Here is a 20717-nt window from a genome sequence, read left to right as displayed (position 1 = left end):
AGGAAAGTAAACACGGGATAGAATCCTGTGATGGAAATGCTGCTTGCATAAAGCCAGAGTGTGAAAGGAACACTTTGAATCTTTTTCAACAGTACCAGTGTTGGCACTTCAAAGCAACTTTCCATCCTGAAGTGGAACATAATCGCAAGTTTTCACCTGACTAGACACTGATTTTACTCTTATTCATGCAGAAATTGGCCAAGCAGCAATCACTGGCAGTATTTACATTTCTAAAGTCTGAGATCAGACAGATCATACAGGCATCAATTGCCTGCCGCAGGAAGAAGTTCTTCACTCAGAGGGTGGTGAGACACTGGGACAGGCTGCCCAGAGGAGCTGTGGGTGCCCCATCCCTAGAGGTGTTCAAGGCCAGGTTGGACAAAGCTCTGGGCAGCCTGGTCTGGTGGGAGGTGTCACTGCCCGTGGTGGGGAGTTGGATATAAGGTCCCTTCCAACCCAAGCTGTTCTATGATTCTGATTTCCAGTGATTTAATAAACCATACTGCTGGTACCACAAGGTAACACTAGTCCACCAATTCAATGTGGGATAGATTTTCTCTTGCAATAAAAGTATTATGAGGCCTACATCATCTGTGATTACAGAAAGACAGGGTTGGCAACAAAGGAAATGCCCAGGCCATTACTTAGAGGCTTCTCTAACCTGTTTTGAAACTGGGAATACTCGTGGTATCTTCACCAAGCCCTCAGGTTGTTTTTTTCCCAGACACACTGCCTCCTCAACAATTACATAATTTTTCCTAATGCCTGCATCTCATCTCCTCTGCAGCACTTCCAACTCATTATTTTCTTTACTACCCATCAGGTTACATACAGCCTCTCTCTTTTTAAGAGTCCTTTCCTTAAGAGTCCTGTTACCGTGTCTACATTTAGCTTTCTCTTCCCCCACCCTTTCTTTCATTCTTTGTTCCCATTTTCAAGAAGTGCCTAAGGCCCATTTGTTCACTTTGTGGGTGGCAGGATAAGCAAAAAACAATGTGCAAAACTCAAGCCAGAGTGCCAGCCACTGCTGTTTCAGTAGGGTTAAGCACTGAACAAGGCCCATCTCCTATTTTGAGTACGATCAGACCTAGTGCATGTGTAAAAGCACTTGGGAATGTACCAGAACTTAATTCATGTATGTTCTTAAATCCATCTTCTCATCTTCTTGTGTGAAAAATTTGTTGAACGTGTGTGTGATCTTTATTTTGAAAAAAACACAGAGCTCCCATGAGCTTTTCTCAGTGTTTACCCAATTATGCTAAACTTTTGCAGAACACAGCTTTGATATAAATTTTTTTAAAGAGTGCAAGAGCGATCGCAATAAGATCTGCCCTGTAACAGTCCAATTCAGGAGAGGCACCAGTGACTATAAATGTGGCTTTCAAGTAATTCAGTGTGGTTAGTAGTGAGATATTCAGATGCGCTTACTGTACTGACTGAGACCAAAATCTTAATTGGAATGTATAATTAAATGGGCAGCTTTCTCTCTAGATTTCTTATTTGGGAATTCATAAGTGTTGATTATGTATTAATGTAATGGTTTGGTTGTAGTCCAACAGTATTTGCTAATTATGATGTGGGGATTTGCTCTAATTAGATACTACTTTGGCAGTGCTGTTTGATTCTAGTTTGACTGAGTTTATAATGGTTTTAATTTTAGGAATGCAAGCCTTTTTTTTTTTTTTTACATTTAATAAAAATATTAGAGACACGATTTTAAACAATAAGCAACATCTGATAGAAAGAAACCCATGTATGTTTTTAACTACATGTGTAGCATATTATGAGCTATGTCAGGTCACTAGAAATTAACTTGATTGGTCAATACAATGGACAGCTATCTTTTAAATTTATTTTTCACATTGTAGACATCCAAAAAGGCTCAAGAAATTGCTAACATAAAGCCTTGAAAGGCGGAATAAAAGGGACAGTAGTTAAAAAATTAAAGACATAAAATGGTTTAAAAGGTTGTAAAAGATGAAGGAATACACGACAGCTGGGCATTTCATTAAGAAATAGTAGAAGGTGACTGACAAATTCAAAATGCTGTTAAGTGTATTCCCTTTCCATGTTTTAAGGTTTCTCAATCCTTGAAATCAGACATAGGAGAGTCCTCTATGATTATTTCCTCCCCTAACTCCGGAGTAAGCTCTTTATCACTTCATTGTAACACTGCTGCCATGCAACTTTGAATAGGAAAGGATTAATGATGAATAATGAATGAGTGGGGTGGTGTCTGTTTTTTTTTTCTTTCTTTCTTTTTTCTTTCCTGTGTTTAAGCAGAGGGGGTGTTGAAGGGAGGAACTGCTTTCCTCAGGAGAATTTTTCTTCTCTACCCATCCTGGTGGAAATTGGGATGAGAAATTATTTCATTATATTCTTTGCAGTTTATTATTCAAGCAGAGATAAAACCTAACTCAGAGGAAATCATACAAGACTAAAGGCTTCTCCAACAAGACCCTTTGCATTAAACTCCAGAGATGAAGAGTCCATGCTTCAACAACTGAATAGCCAACCTTTTCTTCATTCCTGCTTCCTTTGAGAGAAACAGCACCCCCTTGCTTCCACTGGCAAAGGTACACCCATATGAATGCTTTAAACCAGACCTTTATTTTTCAGTGCAGAAAGGACTAAGTTTAATTCCCTCTGTTTTTCATTAATCATATCTTTAATCCATTTCATATCCCTCTTGTTTTCACATTGTGCTACATGCAAGAATGTTGTCGATTTTCAGGAAAATGCTACTTAGAAATTAAATGAGATCCTGCAGATAGTGTTCAGTCTTGCAGAGATTTCTATGGTTACCTTCCCACATGACTTTAGTGTATGCACAACTACAGGGCTGGTGTTTTTTTTTTTTTTAGCAAGAAGAGCTGGACCTTTCAGCATACTTACAACATGGACACAAAAATGATTTGGAAAGAAAAGCATCTAGAGCTCTACGCTGGTTTCCTGATGGTTTCCTGAGCTAATTAGGTTAAAATTAGCACGGACAGTCTACCCTACTCTGCAGGTTTGCAAAGTACATGCAATCCTCGTATTGCCCCCCCAGCTATGTTTGGTTTCCTCTTGAGTTGTACAGTGCAGTCGGGAAGGCAAGGATTTAAAAAACCTGACTCTGCTCTGACACTGCTCATTTATATCAACTATCAGTATTTCTGTAAAGCTTGCAGCTGGAGATTGGAAGTTTCTTGCTAATCCTGATTTTAACGCTGCAGTATAATAATATGCAATTAATAATAATATGCAATCAAAGCAAAAACAGCTGAAGTAGCATCAAGAACACTGATGAACGTCTTTAACCCATCTCTCTCCTAACAGTATGCTAAACGAGGACGGGTAGGGTAAGACAGAAGTCCCTCTGGGAAATGCTATAGTGCCAAACCTGTACTCAAATCACAGAGGCAGGTCCACGTTAAAAATGCTGAATTGAAGAGCCCAGTGAATAGCTACTGGTCTCACTCTACATTGAAGAGCTATCAGCTGCCTTTCAGACTGTAAAAATGACGTCAGTTCAAGTCATTCAGCACGCCACAGAAGAGGACAAGCTTTTTAGACTGAACATCAGGAAGATACTAGACAAATTTAAACCAATTTCTTCAACAATACCCAACTGTAATAGGATTTGCAATTTAACCACGTCTAGTGGAAAATAAATGTTCCTGTGGATCCAAGCATGCCGGTATGAAGAAAGGAAGGCAGGCTGTAATGGTTTAATCATCTTCATTAAGCTAAAAAGGGGAAGCCTAGTAAGGTAGGGAGCAAAGCTTCAAGTAGCATTTGCTTCACCAGTGCTTAGGAAACAACAGCAAGCTGACCTACACCCTGGTGGAAGATGCAGCTCTTCTGACAAAGGGTTGCTGCTGCAATACCACTCATGGGGTAGGAAGGCATACCGAACCTTAGCAAGGAGTGGGGCTAACAGGCAGAGACATCCCCTGACAAGGAGCAGGTGTTGTGGCACATCCAGTGATATTTTGTGGGTTACATTCCCTTAAACATCTGCCAGCTCATAATACAGTGATTTGCACAGGTAATGCTGCATACACTGCGGTTACGTGAAGTCAGAATTCACTCAGGTACCCAAAGCAGAGAAGCCTGGGTAACATGTCCCAGCCATTTCAAAATGTGCCCTTAGTGCATTTATTGCCTGGAAGACAAAAGTGCTCATTCAAAACACACACACTCTCACAGGTCTGTACACACATACATTTCTCCAGCTGTAAAAGCATGAATCTAGCATGACCCCTGCTGACAGCAACCCTTCCAAGCGTCTTCCCTCCAGCTATCAGAATACCCAAGCCTCTCCTTCCTCCAGCAAAATCAACCCCATAAAAACCCTTACATACACACTCATGACTCACCACAAGTATAAACTAACCGCAAAAAAAGAGCAGGAATTTTCATTTTAGTATTTGATTCACCAATCCTTGTACATTGTAATTTAAATGAACACACTGGGATTCCCAGCTTGAGTGCTGCAGAACATGGGCTGGTGGATTCAGAGAGTTTAGGGCCACACTGCACTGCAACTGATGAAACTACGATGTTAGGTGAGGCTGTTTGCCAAATGCCAGGGCCATACCCACACCACACATGGCTGATAACCACTCCACTTCATGTTACCACACCGTACACTTCCAGCAGGCAACACCCCAGATTTTCACTCTGAGAAAACAGAGTTCCCCTCCAACATATACATCCGCTGCCTTTCCTCTGATGATCTCTATGTGGGCTGTGTAAGACTGGTAGGTTCAAGCTTCTCGTGCCTTTGTTTCAGTCTTGGGATGAACTCAGCACACTGGCCCTACTCCAGCAAATGCACAGACATCTTTCATTATTTAGACGCTGTGACACTATTCACATGCTTAACTTCCAAGGACATGCCTCTGTTGTGTTGGAGTAAGGCCAGGGTATTCAACACTTGTCAGGCTTGAATCTTTGATCATAGTGAATGCTTCACTTTGTATCAAAACAGGCTGTTTTTAAAATTTTTTTTTAATCATTTTGCTTAGCTTCATATTGTATCTACAGATTTTAAAATATAAATATTTTTTACTCAATCTTGTCTTAAATGCTGTTTCTTTTCCTATAGGAGAGTTTAAACACTGTTTTTAAATTTTTATTTATTCATATTAATTTCTCTCCATGGTCAATTAATAATTCGGGCACACAGGATTCTGAATGGCACCCAGTAAGAACTATGCTAATGTGTGATGTCTTCTTCACTCTGGCGTGGAAGCACAACAGTTACTTCTCATGAGCAACTCTAGCAACACGTTTGTTTTACAAAACCAACAAAAAAGAGTATGTAATTTATAAATATTTGCCTTGTTGAATGTAGCACAGCTGACAGAAGCTATGAGGAAAAACAGTGCAAGTGTACCACGGAGGATACAAAACACAGCATCAGGAAAGGAGAAGAAATGACATGGATCAAGCCTCAGGGAAAAGGATTGAGCATAAAGGTAGCTGGGGGAACTGGAGATACAGATTGTCATTTTATTATCTTAAAAAGAGACAGACATGGATGGGATTAAAAGGAAGAAATTCATGGAGCTACTTAAGTAAGAACAAGCAGAGAGGCTCTGCTATATCTCAGGGACGATGTAGGAGAGAACTCCACTGTGGATGATCTGGATAGCATGGAAAAGATGACTAGGGGGTGGAAAGGAGGAAAAAAAAAGGCCCAGGAAACCAGGCTAAGTTATAATCCTGTACATACTGTACATTTGAAAACAACGCTGGGACTTGTGAGTGTATGGGTATGCAGGACCAGAGTGCTCTAACAAGAGAAAGACGTCAGAGCACTACCGGCAGCGTAGAGGGCGGAGCAGATCTGAGGCAGAACTTAAAACAAGAAAATCCTGTAGATGTTATCTTCAATCAGAGGCAAACGGGCAGCTGGTTAAGGTTTCTACAGAGGGAGGGTTGGTTCAAGGATGGCAGGAGTACTCCTGAGAACCAGTGCAGAAACCAGCTCTCATGTTCTGACCAGCTGCAGTCTGCAGAGCTCCAGACAGATGGAAATCAGAGGGAGAGGAGCAAGCAACAAAAATATGACCAAGGGGTAAACAGTACTGCCTCCAATAGGGAAGGGATGGAGATAAGAGCAACCGAAGGACTAGAGAGCTACAAGCAGTGGAAGATAAAGTTCAGGGCCAACTGCAGAACTGCACTTGCTTTGTCAGCTCTGCTGCAGAGTCTGGAGCAGAGAAACTGTAATCAAGGGAGATACCAAGGAACAGAGAAACAGCATTGTACTCGAGTAAGGCAGTATGACCAACCGGAGCCAGGAGCTAATGGAGTCAAAGCAGACAGGGAAATAAGGGACCAAAGCAGTCAAAGGCTAGAGAGTCAGGTAGCCTCTGCCTAGAAGCATCACCCGAGACTGAATTCAGAGAGCAGGCGGACCAAAACCTTAACTAAGTAATGCACCAGTACCTGTGTCCGGAACATTAAGCTTCTCCTTTTTGTGCTTATATTTGCTGACAATTTTGTGGAATAAGTTCTTTTTCTGAGACTGGAATGAACCTACAGACAACATTAATAATACATACTTTTAATCAGCAGTTTTAGAAAGAGCACAACAGTCACAGCATGTACTATAAACCTCCCCTTCCACTAATGCAGGATGCCATTTCATGGTGAAGCACAAAAACTAACACCCACTGCGCTCTCTGGAGGCTCTCTATCTAAGCAGGCTGTACTCCAACCCACCACCTCTCTATGCAAAAGTGTCCCGGAGCATTTTGCAGAACGGTGACCTTCAGAAAGCTCAGCCATACAATAAAACAAGAGCTTTGTTTGTTTGTTTAAAGACATGCGCCCTTTCAGATGTGTAGTGGGATGGCTGCTTTCTTCGCAGCAGCCTGTATGGTGCTGTGTTTGAAACTGGTGACCCAAACAGTGTCGATAACGCACTGGTGATTAGTGGTTGCTGAGCAGTGCTTGCACAATGCCAAGGCCTTCTGTTCCTCCCTCTGTGCCCCAGGGCGAGGAGTGCCCCACTGGGGGGGCACAAGAGGTGTCAGGGGACAGGGCCACGACAGCTGGCCCCAGCAGGCCGAGGAGATATCTCATACCATACGGTGTCACGCTCAGCAGTAAAACTGGGGATGGGTTTCCAAAGCAGCCGCAGCTCAGGGCCTAGCTAGGCATGGGTTTGTTGGTGGTGAGTGAGTAATTTTGCTTCGCTTGTTTCTTGTTTTTATCCTGTCACTTATTAAACCACTTTTGTCCCAACCTACACACGTTTTTGTCCTCACTTTCACCCTTTCTGGTTCTCTCCCTCATCCCGCTGTCAGGGGAGTGACTGGGTGAGGCCGTACCTACCAGGCATGGTCAACCCCCGCAGGACCAGGAGTTAGGTTTGCCTTTTTGGTGACCAGAAATAAGTTTATAGTAAGTGCATAAGTAAAAGCTCCCAGGAGAGTAAGGTGAGGGTGTACCCTGCTGACGGTACCGTTCCTACTTTGACAGTGGAGTCTTTGCTAGTAACGGTCAGAAGGCATTTTACAGGGCAGCAGACAAAGCATGCCACTAGCAGAAGCCATTAGGAACCATCCTTTGACTCACTAATGGAGATACAGCAGCAAAGAAATAACAGACACATTATTTCTACACTGCAAAGCCACTTTTAGGCAGTTACTTTTCAGAAACAAGCTGCACATCAAAATCTTATTTCCGAAGATACAGCAGGTGAGCACCTCTTCAGGCTAGCTCCGAACAGACCTGCCCAAACAGAAAGGAGATGTGCTGCAGATGCCAGGACAGCTCACAGCCTAACGAGAGGGCATCCTTCCCAGCTGCACTCTAGCAGGAACTGCACGCCATCCACCACACCGACCTCCTCTGCTCCTCCTCATCCTTACAAGAAGCCAGACACACACTGGCTACTGAGACAACTGTAAATGTGTAGTAATGTGATCAAGGTGAGTTCACATCATGCATCTGCAGTTTTCGATCACTACCCAGCTCTGTATGTGGGGAATGAAGGAGAAAAACATGTAGTGCAGGCAAGGAGAACAGCATTCATAGAAACTAGCTTCTGTTTGAATAATACACAGAGAACAGTAAAACCCAGACAGGAACAGACAGAAAAATCCTAAAATTTTGTATACTTGGCTTTGTAGTTCACTGATGCCCTTTTTTTAAAAAAACAAAACAAAACAAAACAAAATAACAAACTACTAAAGATATCAAATTTTGGGAAAAAGTGAATAGTATCACAAAAAATCCAGATGTCAAACAACAAACCAAAGCAAAAACAAAAACAAAAACCAATCCAGGCTAGACACCATCAGCTTTAATTTTGTTTTTTTAATAGAACTTGTAGAGAAAATACTGTAAAGTTCAACAGAATAGGCCGTATTCATTCAAACTAATTCAAGTGTCTTTCTGCAGATTTTATAGTAGGTTCCTGAGTATCACAGAGTTGGATAGGCAGTATTGTGCCAGTAGACGAAAAATGCAAAATAAGTCATGAAAAAGCTCAAGCAGGTTGAGGGAAAGTGTACCTAGGCTTTTCTGACGACTAAGGTCGAATGTTTAATTCATATCAGCAGAGACAAATCTTTCCAAAACAGTTCCACCAGACACAGAGGAAGAGATATGCAAGAGATAATTCAGGACATAATTTTTACTGTTTTCTCTCTCTCTCTTCTTCTTTTTTTTTTTTTTTTTTCCAACTTAACAAATAAGTGGTTTGTAGGTGCTTGGAATAAGCAACATTTTACATGGTATTACAGAAATCTCCACTGCTACAGCTCGGCTTGCACCCTACAAACTGCTTTATTCCACGGACTATCAGTGAGTGCCAGCAACTGAACAGAATAAATGAGATTAAAAACTCCCCAAAAGATGACAGTTGTTGCATGGATAAGGAAAGCTATGTCTTAAATTTCTCTTTTACCATCAAAGAACACTTCAGATAAGCTTGTATCTGCACCACATAGCAGATGCTAGATGGTTCATAGCACATGCTACTTGCATGTAAAATTCTGTTCTCAAATGGAAAGACATTGACTGCAGTGGAGTGAAAAGAGAAGCCACCTTTTTATAAGGAAATTTCCAATGCCTGACCCTTTTACCCTTTATTCTTGTGAGACAGTGCTCATGGTTACTTCCTATGCCCTTTGGCCATGAATGCAGTGAAAGAGAAAATGAGTTAATAGTTATGTATGTCAATGTGACATACTTAGACCTGAGAATCTGACTTCTAACTCCATGAAAAACTCACTTTGCACTCCCTGCCTGAACTACTTGGAGTCAGCTAGATGATATGGATATGCTCAATGTCCTCTGTAAAAAGCCAAATTATGATCACTTTCATATTTACACATACGAGTTATCTAGCAATTACCGAATAGACTATTTGGTTCTTTGGAAATGTCCCCATCCAACCCTTCCCTTAGATTAAGGCATGAACAGATAAACTGCCAAATGTGGGGCCTTTGCAGGGCATATTCAGGTACGAAAAACAGAGCTTTTCTTTTTCTTCCAATAAAAATCAACCAAATTAAAAGAGGAGGCAAAATATAGACCAGACCTGAGAGGACATGGGCACACATACTTAATTCCAGCAGGAAAGGCCGAACACTGGGCCATTCCTACGATCAAATACCCTTTTTCACTCTCCAAGAGCAGGTGTCCCAGGGGCATGGTTCAGGCATAACAGCTCACGCAAGAGCTAACACAGCTGCTGGCTGTGCTATACCTGCTTCATGGGGACAGCAGTCAAATATTCAGAGATTTCAAACAAACACCACTTGTCAACATTCAGTCCAGAGAATATCCATGGCAGAAAGACCTAGCCAATCCTGCTGTTAGGCAGTGGATCCTAGGAGTGCCTTCCTACAGAGAGTTGAGAACTGCTTTTATTCCTGGAAGTTTACTTGCTATTGCTATACTGCCACCTTAAGTGTAGAGTAAGTCCTGTTCTGCTGATCTTCCTCGACTGAAAATACTCTATTTCCCTCTTCTTTTCCTAGTGCTACAGCGGCTGCCACGTGAGTTAACCACCTGCTAATCCCTGGCTCCAGTGGCTCACTGTACTCCCTGACAGCACCAGGAACTTCCTTCTGGGGATAGCAGCATGGACAGCAGCAGCTGGTTAGGGAAGCAGCAGGCAAGAAAATGAACAGGCCGTGCATAACGAACCATAATTGCGTTTCCTCCACAGTTCTGGGCATGTGTTCCCCCTACTCTCCCAGAGTCCTTTATTGTACACGGCCAGACCAAACAGGGAACATTTCAGCACTGTCATAAGACAACCAGGACAAACACATGTGCCTCCCAGAAGGCTCTGGCACTGATTTGACATGAGGAAAGAAAGACCCTACAGAGGAGGCAATGAAGCCCAATTCACTTCTATCACAGGTTCAGCTCATTCCCCCAGCTTGAGACTGGCCTCCTACTAAAATCCTTGCCTTGTCCTGTGAGGCCATCGTGTTGGCAGGACCCCATAAGCTCCACAGCTCCCAGAAGAGCCGGAGTTTGCCAAACTCTCCATGTTTCTAAGTCTCTCGGGAGGACGGCGCTGTATTTTTAGGTTGTGATCTGTGAAACATTATGGCTTGCCATCTCCAGACATCCTAGTGCTTAGAACTAAGCCAAAAAAAACAAGCTAAGGCTGAGAGGAATGCCACTAAGGATTATTTTTTAAGCTGATGCTTTACTTCTAGTTCTAGAGGTCAAAGAAAATAAAATTGCAGACAATTCCTTTCCTGAATAAAAGTACACCATGCAGTCTTCTCCTGGCCTTCCCAAAACGAGAGCTTCAGCGAAGTGTTTAGTGTGTAAGTGAGCATTTCTTCACAGCACACCACAGAATAATGACTGTGCCTGCTGCTCATTTTTGCATATAAGCGAATTAGTGACTCACTGCAGACTGATGACTCGTGTGGTGGGATGTTTTGGCACATATGCCATTGGAAAGAAGAAAAATAAAATCAGTCACAGCTCCGGCAAATGTCGGAGCAGGCCATCTGCACAGACTGAGCGGAGCTGTATTTTTCAGCCATTTTCTTACATTGCTATTGTACGTGCATGCTCCTGGCATGCTTGGGGTGGGATCTGCAGAAGGGTGCTGACTTGTTCAGGTCTACTCCCACTGAAGACAGATCCCTATTAAGTTTAGTGAGAGCAGAATTTGGAAAATCTGGAAAAACTGGAAAAAATTGCCTCTCATTTCAGAATATTCAAAGTTTCCCTTGCACACGGACTTGAAACAGTTATGTCACAGGGTTCCTCAGGTATTTTTATGTTAAAAGAACTGCCTGAAGTGAGGACTGGGCACGGCAAGCACTGTGGAAGGATTCAGTTGACACTGATTCACTGATTTTCCACTTTGTAGTAACAAAATGCCCTGACAACCCTGTCTGTTTGGGTCAGGCAGCAGATCAGGTCCATCATCTTATTTAGCCCCACGTAGCTATAGTTTAATGACATCTGACAGAAAATCAATCTGGCATCATTTACTCCGAAGTAAGATAAGGCCTTGTCAGGCAGGGTATAATGTTTTTGTTTTAAGGCAGAGAGAATTAGTTAGAACAGAAACAACCCACCCCCAAACAAAACAAAAACCCCAAGCATTTCTCTGTTTTAATCACCTAGCATCGTCTGGGGGTTTTAGTGTGCAGTGCTCCAATCTACTTTTCAGCCTTTAGCTGCAATTTAGTAAGCACTGATCTGAAGACTGCAGAAAGTAATTATCAGAGGACTGAAAACGCATGGGAAGTTTATGATTCTGCACATGCTCATCCAGGAAAAGCAGGGTGTGATTTTAGGGTGTTTACTAAGCCTACCCCTCATGATCATTACATATTGTTTGGAAACAAGGCACATTAGAGGCCCCAGCCACTAGCAGGCACCATTCGTAATGGAGGCCTCATCTGATGACCTTACAAGCCAGAGACAGCTCCCAGAAAGAGCAAAGCAACAGAGCCAGCTCCACACAAGCAGAAAACACAGAGCACAGCATAGCGAGGTTAAGGTCTCCTACATCCCAACAGAGTCACACCCACAGGACGTACTGCCTCTTCACAGTACGTGCTCATCACGCTGCAAGAAAAAAACACCCCTTTTGCTTCTGCTGAATTCTAATGGTGTAAACTAATAAAAAACCTAGAGCCATTCCAAAGCAGTCCATCATTTTGCATAAAACTGCCCGTTTCCCGTGTTTCGTTTTCTGCAACACTTGCAGAAGCTCAACCTATAGACCTGTGTTCATAACACCGTTGGAGGTTAGTGTTTTCTCGCTGTCCATGGACTCAGGATTTGCAGGCAAGCCAAGAGCATGACGAGGCTGAACGGCCTGTCAGGACACTACAAATTAATTTGGGGATTCAGCATAATGAGTATTTGGCTCTGCTCGAACAGTTTCCCCTAATAAGCTAGTAAGCTTGGTTGTGTGCAGTTTGGTTCAGGTTGTTTCAAACACACAGCTTGCATCCTAATTTTAAGAATCCTAAAAAAAAATCTGGCAGAAAACAAATTAAAATCAACCTACTGCCATGGAATGTTTATATTTTTAGCAATTTTTCTTTTCCAAAAGGGAAAAAAAAAAATAGGTATGTTGGAAAGTTTCTCAGTTAGCTCTTGAGAGCTGAGCCTCACTCTCCAGGGAGCTGGAATGACTGACGTGAGCTGCCAGCTCGCCCAGCTCGCTTTTGTGAATTCAACATTCATTGGAATTAGGAACAGATATCGCTATCTCAGTCTACATTTAGTTCAGGGCTATGGTTAGATGTTCACTGCAAAAACAGCAGTGTCACCATCAGTTATTCCTGCCTCCAGGGCTTTTTGTTACAACCCCACAGCTCACTTGGCGGAAAAGTTCATGCGACTGCTGGCCATCTGCTTTGGTACAAAGTCAGCTGGCTTGGTTTAAAGAGCCCCATTTGCCAGCTGCAGGCAAACGCTCCATGGCCTTCTCCGCAGGGCTGTGCCAAAACTGCTTATATCAGGCTTGTGACCTGCCTGCAGTTATGTTTCTGACCTTCCCTTGAGATGTGGCCGAAAATATTCCAAACCTTTTTAATAGTGATGGAAGCAGGGATCAAAATGAACTTGTACTTAGGAACTTGGCCAAAACCAGAATCTAGTTCTAGGCTACCTGGCTGGTGTAGCATTATCATGAAATTCCCAAACAAATTAGGACCTGCTTTTTTTTTTTTTTTTTTTTTTTTTGAAGATATACAGACACCTGAACAGGTAAAAACTGTAGTGAGAAATCCACACAGCTGATATTACAACTTCAGTTGCCACATTGTGCCCAGAAGATGTTGTGTAATAAGCCACTGCATTAATATACTGTTAAAAAAAAGTTAATTCATGCTAATTAAAGAAGTTCTGTAAAATATATACCATAAAAATGGAAGAGAAAGAATGCACTTTCTACCAGCACCATTCTAAATTTGCAGGAGTTTGACTGTTCCATATCTAATTATATAAATACAAAAATCAATACTAAAATTGGCATGCACTAGAAAAGAACAGCTGCTCAATCCTGCATATTCTAATGTAATTATTTGTGAAGCATTCAAAAGGCATAGATCTAATCCAGGGTTGTCTGGCTAAAATACACGTACTAGATTTGAAAATCAGCCAGCTCATGATACTACCACAGTAGCCGAACAGGAAACCAGCTTCACATCGTGAGCTGTGCATAATGAGCATTCTTCTGAGCATCCTTTTGTCTTGTAGAATTATCGGTATGTCATTCCTTCATTTTGTGTTGCCACAGCCTAAAAACATTTTCTCTAATGTATACTTCTCTACCTCTCCTGTGAAACAGGCTGTCTATATATAAAACAGTCAAAAGTGTCATGAGTTATTCTCCCTCTATGACCCTCAGCAATAGAGCTGAGCACAGAACTAGTTTTCCTGTCCTCTAACCATTTTTATCACCTCAGAACATTTTCAAGTCTAACTTTCCATTGTAAGTTTGAAATCTTGAAGAAAAATATCCAATTCATTCAGACATTTCTGGTATCTTATTAATAAAGCCTAAAATTACATCTAAATGAAAACACCCATAAAACTGTGCTTTGAAAAACTCAAGGTAACTTTTGACAATCGGCCATTTTTCCCCCCTGCCAGCTTCCCCCTGGGAAAACTTGTCAAATTCATTTACCTCACAAATATTCCCCCTCCTCTGTTTTTTTTTTTTTTTTTTTTTTTTGGTTAGGTTTGCTTGCTCTGAGGAAATTATTTCACGTACAAGTTCTAAGAAATTCTACTCTACTCAGCATGAAAAGCAGAAGTCAAGAGTATGGCCTGGAAACTAATCCAGGTGAAAACCAACTAGATTCAGTGCTAGAAAAAAAAAGTTTTACTTCACACTTTTCACATGTATAACAGTAAGGTAAGAGAGTGTAAATTCCAGAGCTTGTTGTGGCATTGTTATTGAAGAATGGACTGAACACAGTTACTTACCTTTGCTGGATTTTGGTTGTTCAGATGAGCCGCTTCCAATCTTTCTCTTTTTCCTTGGAACAGATGAGCATCTCCTGTCAAAGGTAATAGGACTGTATTGAGGGAGGCTCTTGAATTTCTTTTCAAATTCTTCTTCCAACTTTGCTAAGCTAAAGGGGAAACAAAACCAACCAAATTAAACGTAACTCCATTTCTGGAGAATTGTGTTTTGTGTGCATACACATGCATCTACTCATATAAAGGGAAAGATATGCACACATGCACACTGTAAATGTCAAACTACTATACATAATCCAACTTTGGGAGGAGAATGTACAATCCATTTCCCGAATTTGTAACTCTGGAGAAATTGTTAATATATGCAAACAATGTAAAAAAAATTAGCTGCACAGATTCATAAAGCTGATTTGTCTGTTCTACGAGGGGAATGAGAAAAGGCAATAAAACCAATAAGTAAACAAACCAATACATTAATTTCACATAAAAATCACATTACACCAGAATGGAGGTGACAATTTAAACTACAGCAAAAATATCAAACTGTCCAACAAAGCTACCTAACAAAAACGGCAAGCCATCCGATCTGCTGTGGAAAGGAAAAAAAAGTTAAACCTGGTGCTTCATGATGACAATTAATTTGTATTTCTTCTGGGGGATTATACTGCTTTTCTGTTTTGTTTGTTGTGAGATGAAGAACACAACTCATGGCTTCAGGAAACCCAACATTCCTCGTAGGTCAGCCCAGCTTGAATGAGTGTAATAAGCTTTACCTACCACTCAAGAAGTCCACAGATGTAGTACTATTCGCAATTGTCAGATGAAAACAAAGCACTTGAGCTGGATGGTATGGCACGGCCTTCCTGGCTGTAATGACTGTGCTGTCTTGTGTAAGTATGACTTTTCAGTGAACTTCTGCAACCAGGCAGGATCACAGGAAGCAAGTGCATTTTAATAAAAGGCAATTTGCACTGCTAGGCAGATTATAAATAGAACTGCCCATGAGATGGGAACAATGACATTTTCTACTCATCTCAGATTCTAATTGCTGTGGAAAATGAGAATTGGACAGATGTTGGCATGACTGTTGGAAGGGATGGCCATGAGACACTTTACACTTGGAAGTGTCACAAGAAAGATGATTTCCTAGTTTCTTGAAACAGCACTTCAATGCAATTGTGTTCTGAAAGCTTTGGTACACAGGCTGATACCTCATTTTATCTCTGCTCAGCAGGAGTGGGGTTGTACACAGGCAAAGCACACCTGGCACAGACCACCAGGGAAAGCAAGGGCAGCTACTGATGGAGAAGGTAAGGGGACACAGAAGTAATAGGAGAAAGGAGCGACTCCAACAGCAGCGAGGACTCCAGCAGACAGACACCCTAATGCTGAAAAAGGGGATGATGAAGGGGGCAAAAGAGTTCAGAGGAGTGGGTAGAACTAAAACCAGCTCTTCCAAGCAGACAGAAGATCAGGTAGTGCAATGAACATAACAGATACCTTCTCCAGCACTTTGGCTCCGCAAATAACTGCTTCTGCTTTACAGATTTCACTGAACAATATTCATTAATGGCATGGCTGAATCAGGAAGAAAAATTCACTAATACGTATTTTCCCCATCCAGCCAGATAACAATGGTAGAGTAGTATTTGTCAAATGAATGAAATATTTACACAATTTTCCTACTGACTTTGAATAAATCATATAAAAATACATTTTTTTTGTCTCAGAGATATATTTGTTTTTCTTGCCATGAGGTGACCTAACTTTTTCAATTTTTTCAATTTACATTTAAAAGATATTTCCAGAAATGTACTTTCTTATATAAAGCACAATAAAAATATAAGAATTGTGCCAGTGGTTTTTATCAACTATTCCTAATGAAAGAACCCTTGAAGATTTTCATTAATGTAATATCTTTGCTGTAAAGTGAGCTGCAGCTAAATTTCATATAGACCGGATAATAAATGCATGAAAAAGGCCTGCACAAAACAAACATATTAAAATTTTAACCATGACACGTGGAAAAACTACTCTGTTGTTGTTGTTGTTCATTTTCACCTTAATTCAGATAATTGAAAGTCTTCATAACTTGCAAGTATGAATGGCAAAGCAGATTTAACAGCTATGCCTGCAGTTAAATAAATCTGTTAGTACTCTGACAAAAATTGTTACTCATACTAGAAGAGTAATTCTGTGCAGCCTTGCTAACTGTTAATGCATTTGTATTCATTATTCTTCTGATATGTTTCTTTATTGTATATATGAACAGTTTAAATATCTTGCCTCAACAATAGAAAAATTGAGTATTTATCATAATTATTTGCAAATATAAGGATGGTGTTTACTTTTCCTGTCAGCACTCTCTTCAAATAGGCAAAGGAATCTATTTTTTCTAGTCTCTTTATGATGACTGAACACCTACACAGAACTTTAAATATTGTTTGCAAAGTGTGCTGAAAATATAAAAATATAATTAACCCCCTTCACCGGCTCTTGAGCAGCTAAATATTGTGATTAAAAAATATATATATATTTAAAGAAGTGTGCAAATAATGCCATTCAAATTTATTTACAGTATTGTAAACCAGGGAAGATCTCAGAGGAATTACTTCTGTATATAACCAACGTGAAACTAGAGCCTTACTCTGCCAAACAGGTTTTGTAGTTCACAGGAATTCAATGAATTGTGTTTATGTAGTTTAAAACATCTGAGGCTTGGATGTTGGGGTTTCAGTTCACTAGCTACAACAGGAAGGACTTGCTCTTAAGTTACTAGGCTGACCTAGCTAAAACTTTGAACAACATTAAGTAGCAACTTACCCCAAAACAAACTCTTCCTTTGGCTTAGTCTTCTTCAGTTTTTTGTTCCCACTTGTCCCGCTTTGGGAAAAAGCCCAGCTTTCTTCATTCCAGCATCCTTCATGATCTGAGGAGTTGCCTTTTCCTGAGCTTCTTTTTCCTGGGATAAAGGCAGAAAATTGGTCTCATCTTCACAAAAATGTGACAAAATGGGCTCAGAAGGAACCTGCATACCCACTCAGCAATGGAGCTTAAAGATTGTTTTGTAACCGCTTTAAGAAGATCAAACTTTTTTTTTTTTAATGGATTATAATCTTGTTGGCAACTGTTTTTTTCACCTTATACATATATATGCATATATACACTACCTGCAAAGTCAGGTTTTCTTCAGCTGTCAAGCAGGAGAAAGAGATGAGTAGATTCACAGTAATAAACTTACCTGAATTATAAACACCTTTTTCTTTTCCATTTTGACTAATTACCCATTTAAATCTACTAATTGAAAAAATGTATTTCAATATGTCTCACTGAAAGCTTCCAGAAATTTTAATCTAAAATTTGTCCTACAAGGTAAGAGGTTCTCACTCACCACTGACAGCAAAACTGATCACAGAATGGCCAAGGTTGGAAGGGCCCTCTGAAGATCATCTAGTCCAATCCCCCTCCCTGCCAAGCAATGAATGACCTAAGGGAAAGTGTCAGACATCTGCCTCTTGTGATCATAGTTCTCCATCCTACAAACCCAAAAGCTGTTTACATAGAAAAACTAATTGTTCAGGGTTACATGCAACAAGTCCTGGAAACATCTATCGGCAGGTCAACAATCAACCGGCCTAGTCTTCAGTCAAAAAGCTAAATCTCAGGTAATGAAAGACAAAAAGGGAGAAGTTAAGAGCTCTTCAGGTAAGTAGGAATGCAGTCTGCAAAACTCAGAGACCTGCCCTGGACCCCTGAGCCCCTGTCCCCAGTATTCCAGGCGATCTGACAACCCCACCATATCACCACTGCTTGAACTTGAGCTTAAACATGAACTTCTGCTCTTCCTCCCACTCCAGGCAGCCTTTTGCAGTTCGTGCTGTAAATGAAACAGTCAAAGCCACCCACCTCTGTCCACATTAGCACGCAGAGACGTGAGCATGCCCTCTGACACCAGAGTTTTATAAAGAGCACCTTTGCAAGATCTCTCTGATTTCCTGGAGCCACAAGTTTCTATCTTTTTAACACAGTCACTGTCCTCAGTTTTGACCTGTTCTGGTAAGCTTTGGGGTACCACCTCCTCTGTGGGGGTCAGTGGTTCCACTTTAATGTTATCAGCAGCCTCACAGGGTACTTCCTTGTTGGCTGTAATATTAAGGAAATCAGGAGGCTTTGATTCTTTGGTGGGCTCCGTGGGTTTCTCCTTCGATGTTTTCTTCTCTTTCGATTTCACTTTTTTCTTTGGTGATTTTGTATCCAACATGCTTCCCTTCACATTTGAGGCAGGGCGGGCTTTTTTGCGGGGAGTTTCCGCAAGTCTCTCAGCACCCCAGTCCCCTTTTGCAACAGCTTCAATTGTGTACATGACACTTTCAATGTCCGACTCAGAGGACTGCCTCTTTTTACAAGGCTTCTTGGGGGTGGATTTTTCATTTGTGTGCCGGTCCAACTTATTTTTTTTCTTTTTCTTCTTTATTTTTTCTGGCTTGCTTAGCCCAAAGATGCTCATGTCAATCATCGAAAGCTCTGGAGAACGGCACATGTGATCCTTTGTGTTATCATTTCTCTCAAAAAGACTGCTCTCCATTATGAGACTAGTAAAATCTCTGCACTGTGCAGTTTCTGATTCCTCAGTTTTTGTCTCATCCCAGTTTTGTATTTTCCCTGTCTCTGATTGTTCTGTTTTTCCTTTACAGGAGTCTTTTATTGTTGTTTTCTCCAGTTCTTCTACTTCCATTTCATCTGGAACTTCCCTCGCCACATCTTCTAATGCTTCCACTTTTGTTTTCCCAGGTTCTTTCACTTTCACTCCTTCTGAAGCAAGGCACATCTAAAATGAGTTAAAAATAGTCACCATGAAACAAACATCAACTGTTAACATTGCTTATATTAACAGGAAGAGCACTACACATGCAGTCTCTCTGGGATCCTCATTTATGAAAGCAAACTATTTTAAAGAACAGTACTGAAAAAATGCTCAAGTCCTAATGAAACTGATGAAACATAATTATGGCTAAGTGCTAGAATAAGGCCAATGGATTCTACCACTCTGATAGAAAAATACTTCAACTGATCTAATTGGTGTTTCCATGATCCTTGAAGTGCATTTAATATATCTGGGAAACCCACTGCTAGTTTTATTTTCATAATACTAACTGCAACAGAAAAACACAGCATCTCTCACTATATTGTACTACAACCTACTGGAAATCTCAAATCCATACTCCCAGTTCCCAAGTATGCCCATATACAATTCTTTCCTCCATTTTCCAAAAGGCCCTGAAGGGGGAGAAAAAAAAAAAGAAGTTGATCAAATCGCAGCGATCAAGATTATTTTTCTTTACTCCAACGTGCAAAATGATTTGGGAGGTAGTAAAAAGCCTTCCAATTCTTTCTTCTTATGCCAGTCTTATTCTGCAAGGAACTGCAAAGCAGCAGTAGTTGCCATGGTTATCTCCTGGAGATAACATTAATGGAAACCAAAACGCTCATTCTGTCTGAGGAACAGAGAGGTTCAGAAGAAGAGCTACAACAAGGTCCTCAAACTGCCATGTTCCTTCAGCAGTGACCTGGAAGATCCACTCAGTTTTGGATCACTTATAAGCCATGCTGCCACTGCTAGAGGTGGTAGTACTTCACAGCAGCAAGCAGTTGCCTTGGGAAGGCATGCTTTCTTTTTCTTGCTCTCCCTCTTAAAACCCCCTAAGCTGAACTCCAAGTGCTATTTTGTTTTTAAAACAACCAGCAACCAAACAGGCACCTGGACTGAAACCAGCTGGAGGAGGCTTGCTTTGAACCAGGCATAAGGAGCTTCCCTACCCTGCAGCTCAGCCCATGGGCCATATGGTCAGGATGGATGTAACTGCAGATCAGCTGGGCTCTTTTTAGGTCAATTTTCCACTTCACAAAGTGGCAAGGTATTTTTTCTTGCAAACTAAAAAGATCTCTTACAGAAATGTACGAGTACTAAAGTAAGAACAGAACTCTGGTTTAAGTTTGTGATCTGAAATATGTTTCTGAAACTCCTTCTGCATGGGATGGAAGAAGGTCAAGCTAGGCTGATCATTGGAAACACTGGAGCTTTGGCAGCACAGCGGCTGTTAGGAAGGAGGCTAAATTATGCAGGGGGGAATTGCATGACTATGCTGAGGTGGGCTCTGGCACCAAGGTATTTTTTTACTGTGACTTTTTTAGTGCACTGCAACGTAAACACAGCCCATGATTTCCAAAAGCTAAAGATCAATATTAAAAATGCAACGCATTGAACAAGAATAATATTTTGT

The 20717-nt window shown here is 41.1% G+C and overlaps 1 protein-coding gene across 35 annotated transcripts in view; it reads right to left on the bottom strand.

Annotated features, from left to right (window-relative positions):
* BBX (BBX high mobility group box domain containing) overlaps positions 1 to 20717 on the bottom strand; it is a 148024-nt gene that overhangs the window by 23359 nt on the left and 103948 nt on the right. For 32 of the 35 annotated variants that reach the window (XM_027449501.3, XM_038183169.2, XM_027449496.3 and 29 more), the window contains 4 exons: positions 18343 to 19264; positions 17260 to 17398; positions 14440 to 14588; positions 6445 to 6534 (listed from right to left, as the gene is read on the bottom strand). In XM_027449501.3, coding sequence (XP_027305302.1) covers positions 6445 to 6534; positions 14440 to 14588; positions 17260 to 17398; positions 18343 to 19264 — 1300 coding nt within the window. The remainder of the gene's footprint in view (positions 1 to 6444; positions 6535 to 14439; positions 14589 to 17259; positions 17399 to 18342; positions 19265 to 20717) is intronic. The other 3 variants (XM_027449483.3, XM_027449491.3, XM_027449486.3) reach the window with 3 other exon arrangements.

Source organism: Anas platyrhynchos, chromosome 1, assembly GCF_047663525.1.
Source record: "Anas platyrhynchos isolate ZD024472 breed Pekin duck chromosome 1, IASCAAS_PekinDuck_T2T, whole genome shotgun sequence".
Lineage (NCBI taxonomy): Eukaryota > Metazoa > Chordata > Aves > Anseriformes > Anatidae > Anas > Anas platyrhynchos.
The sequence above is the reverse complement of the archived record's forward strand: the minus strand, read 5'-3'. Positions and strand labels throughout refer to the sequence as shown.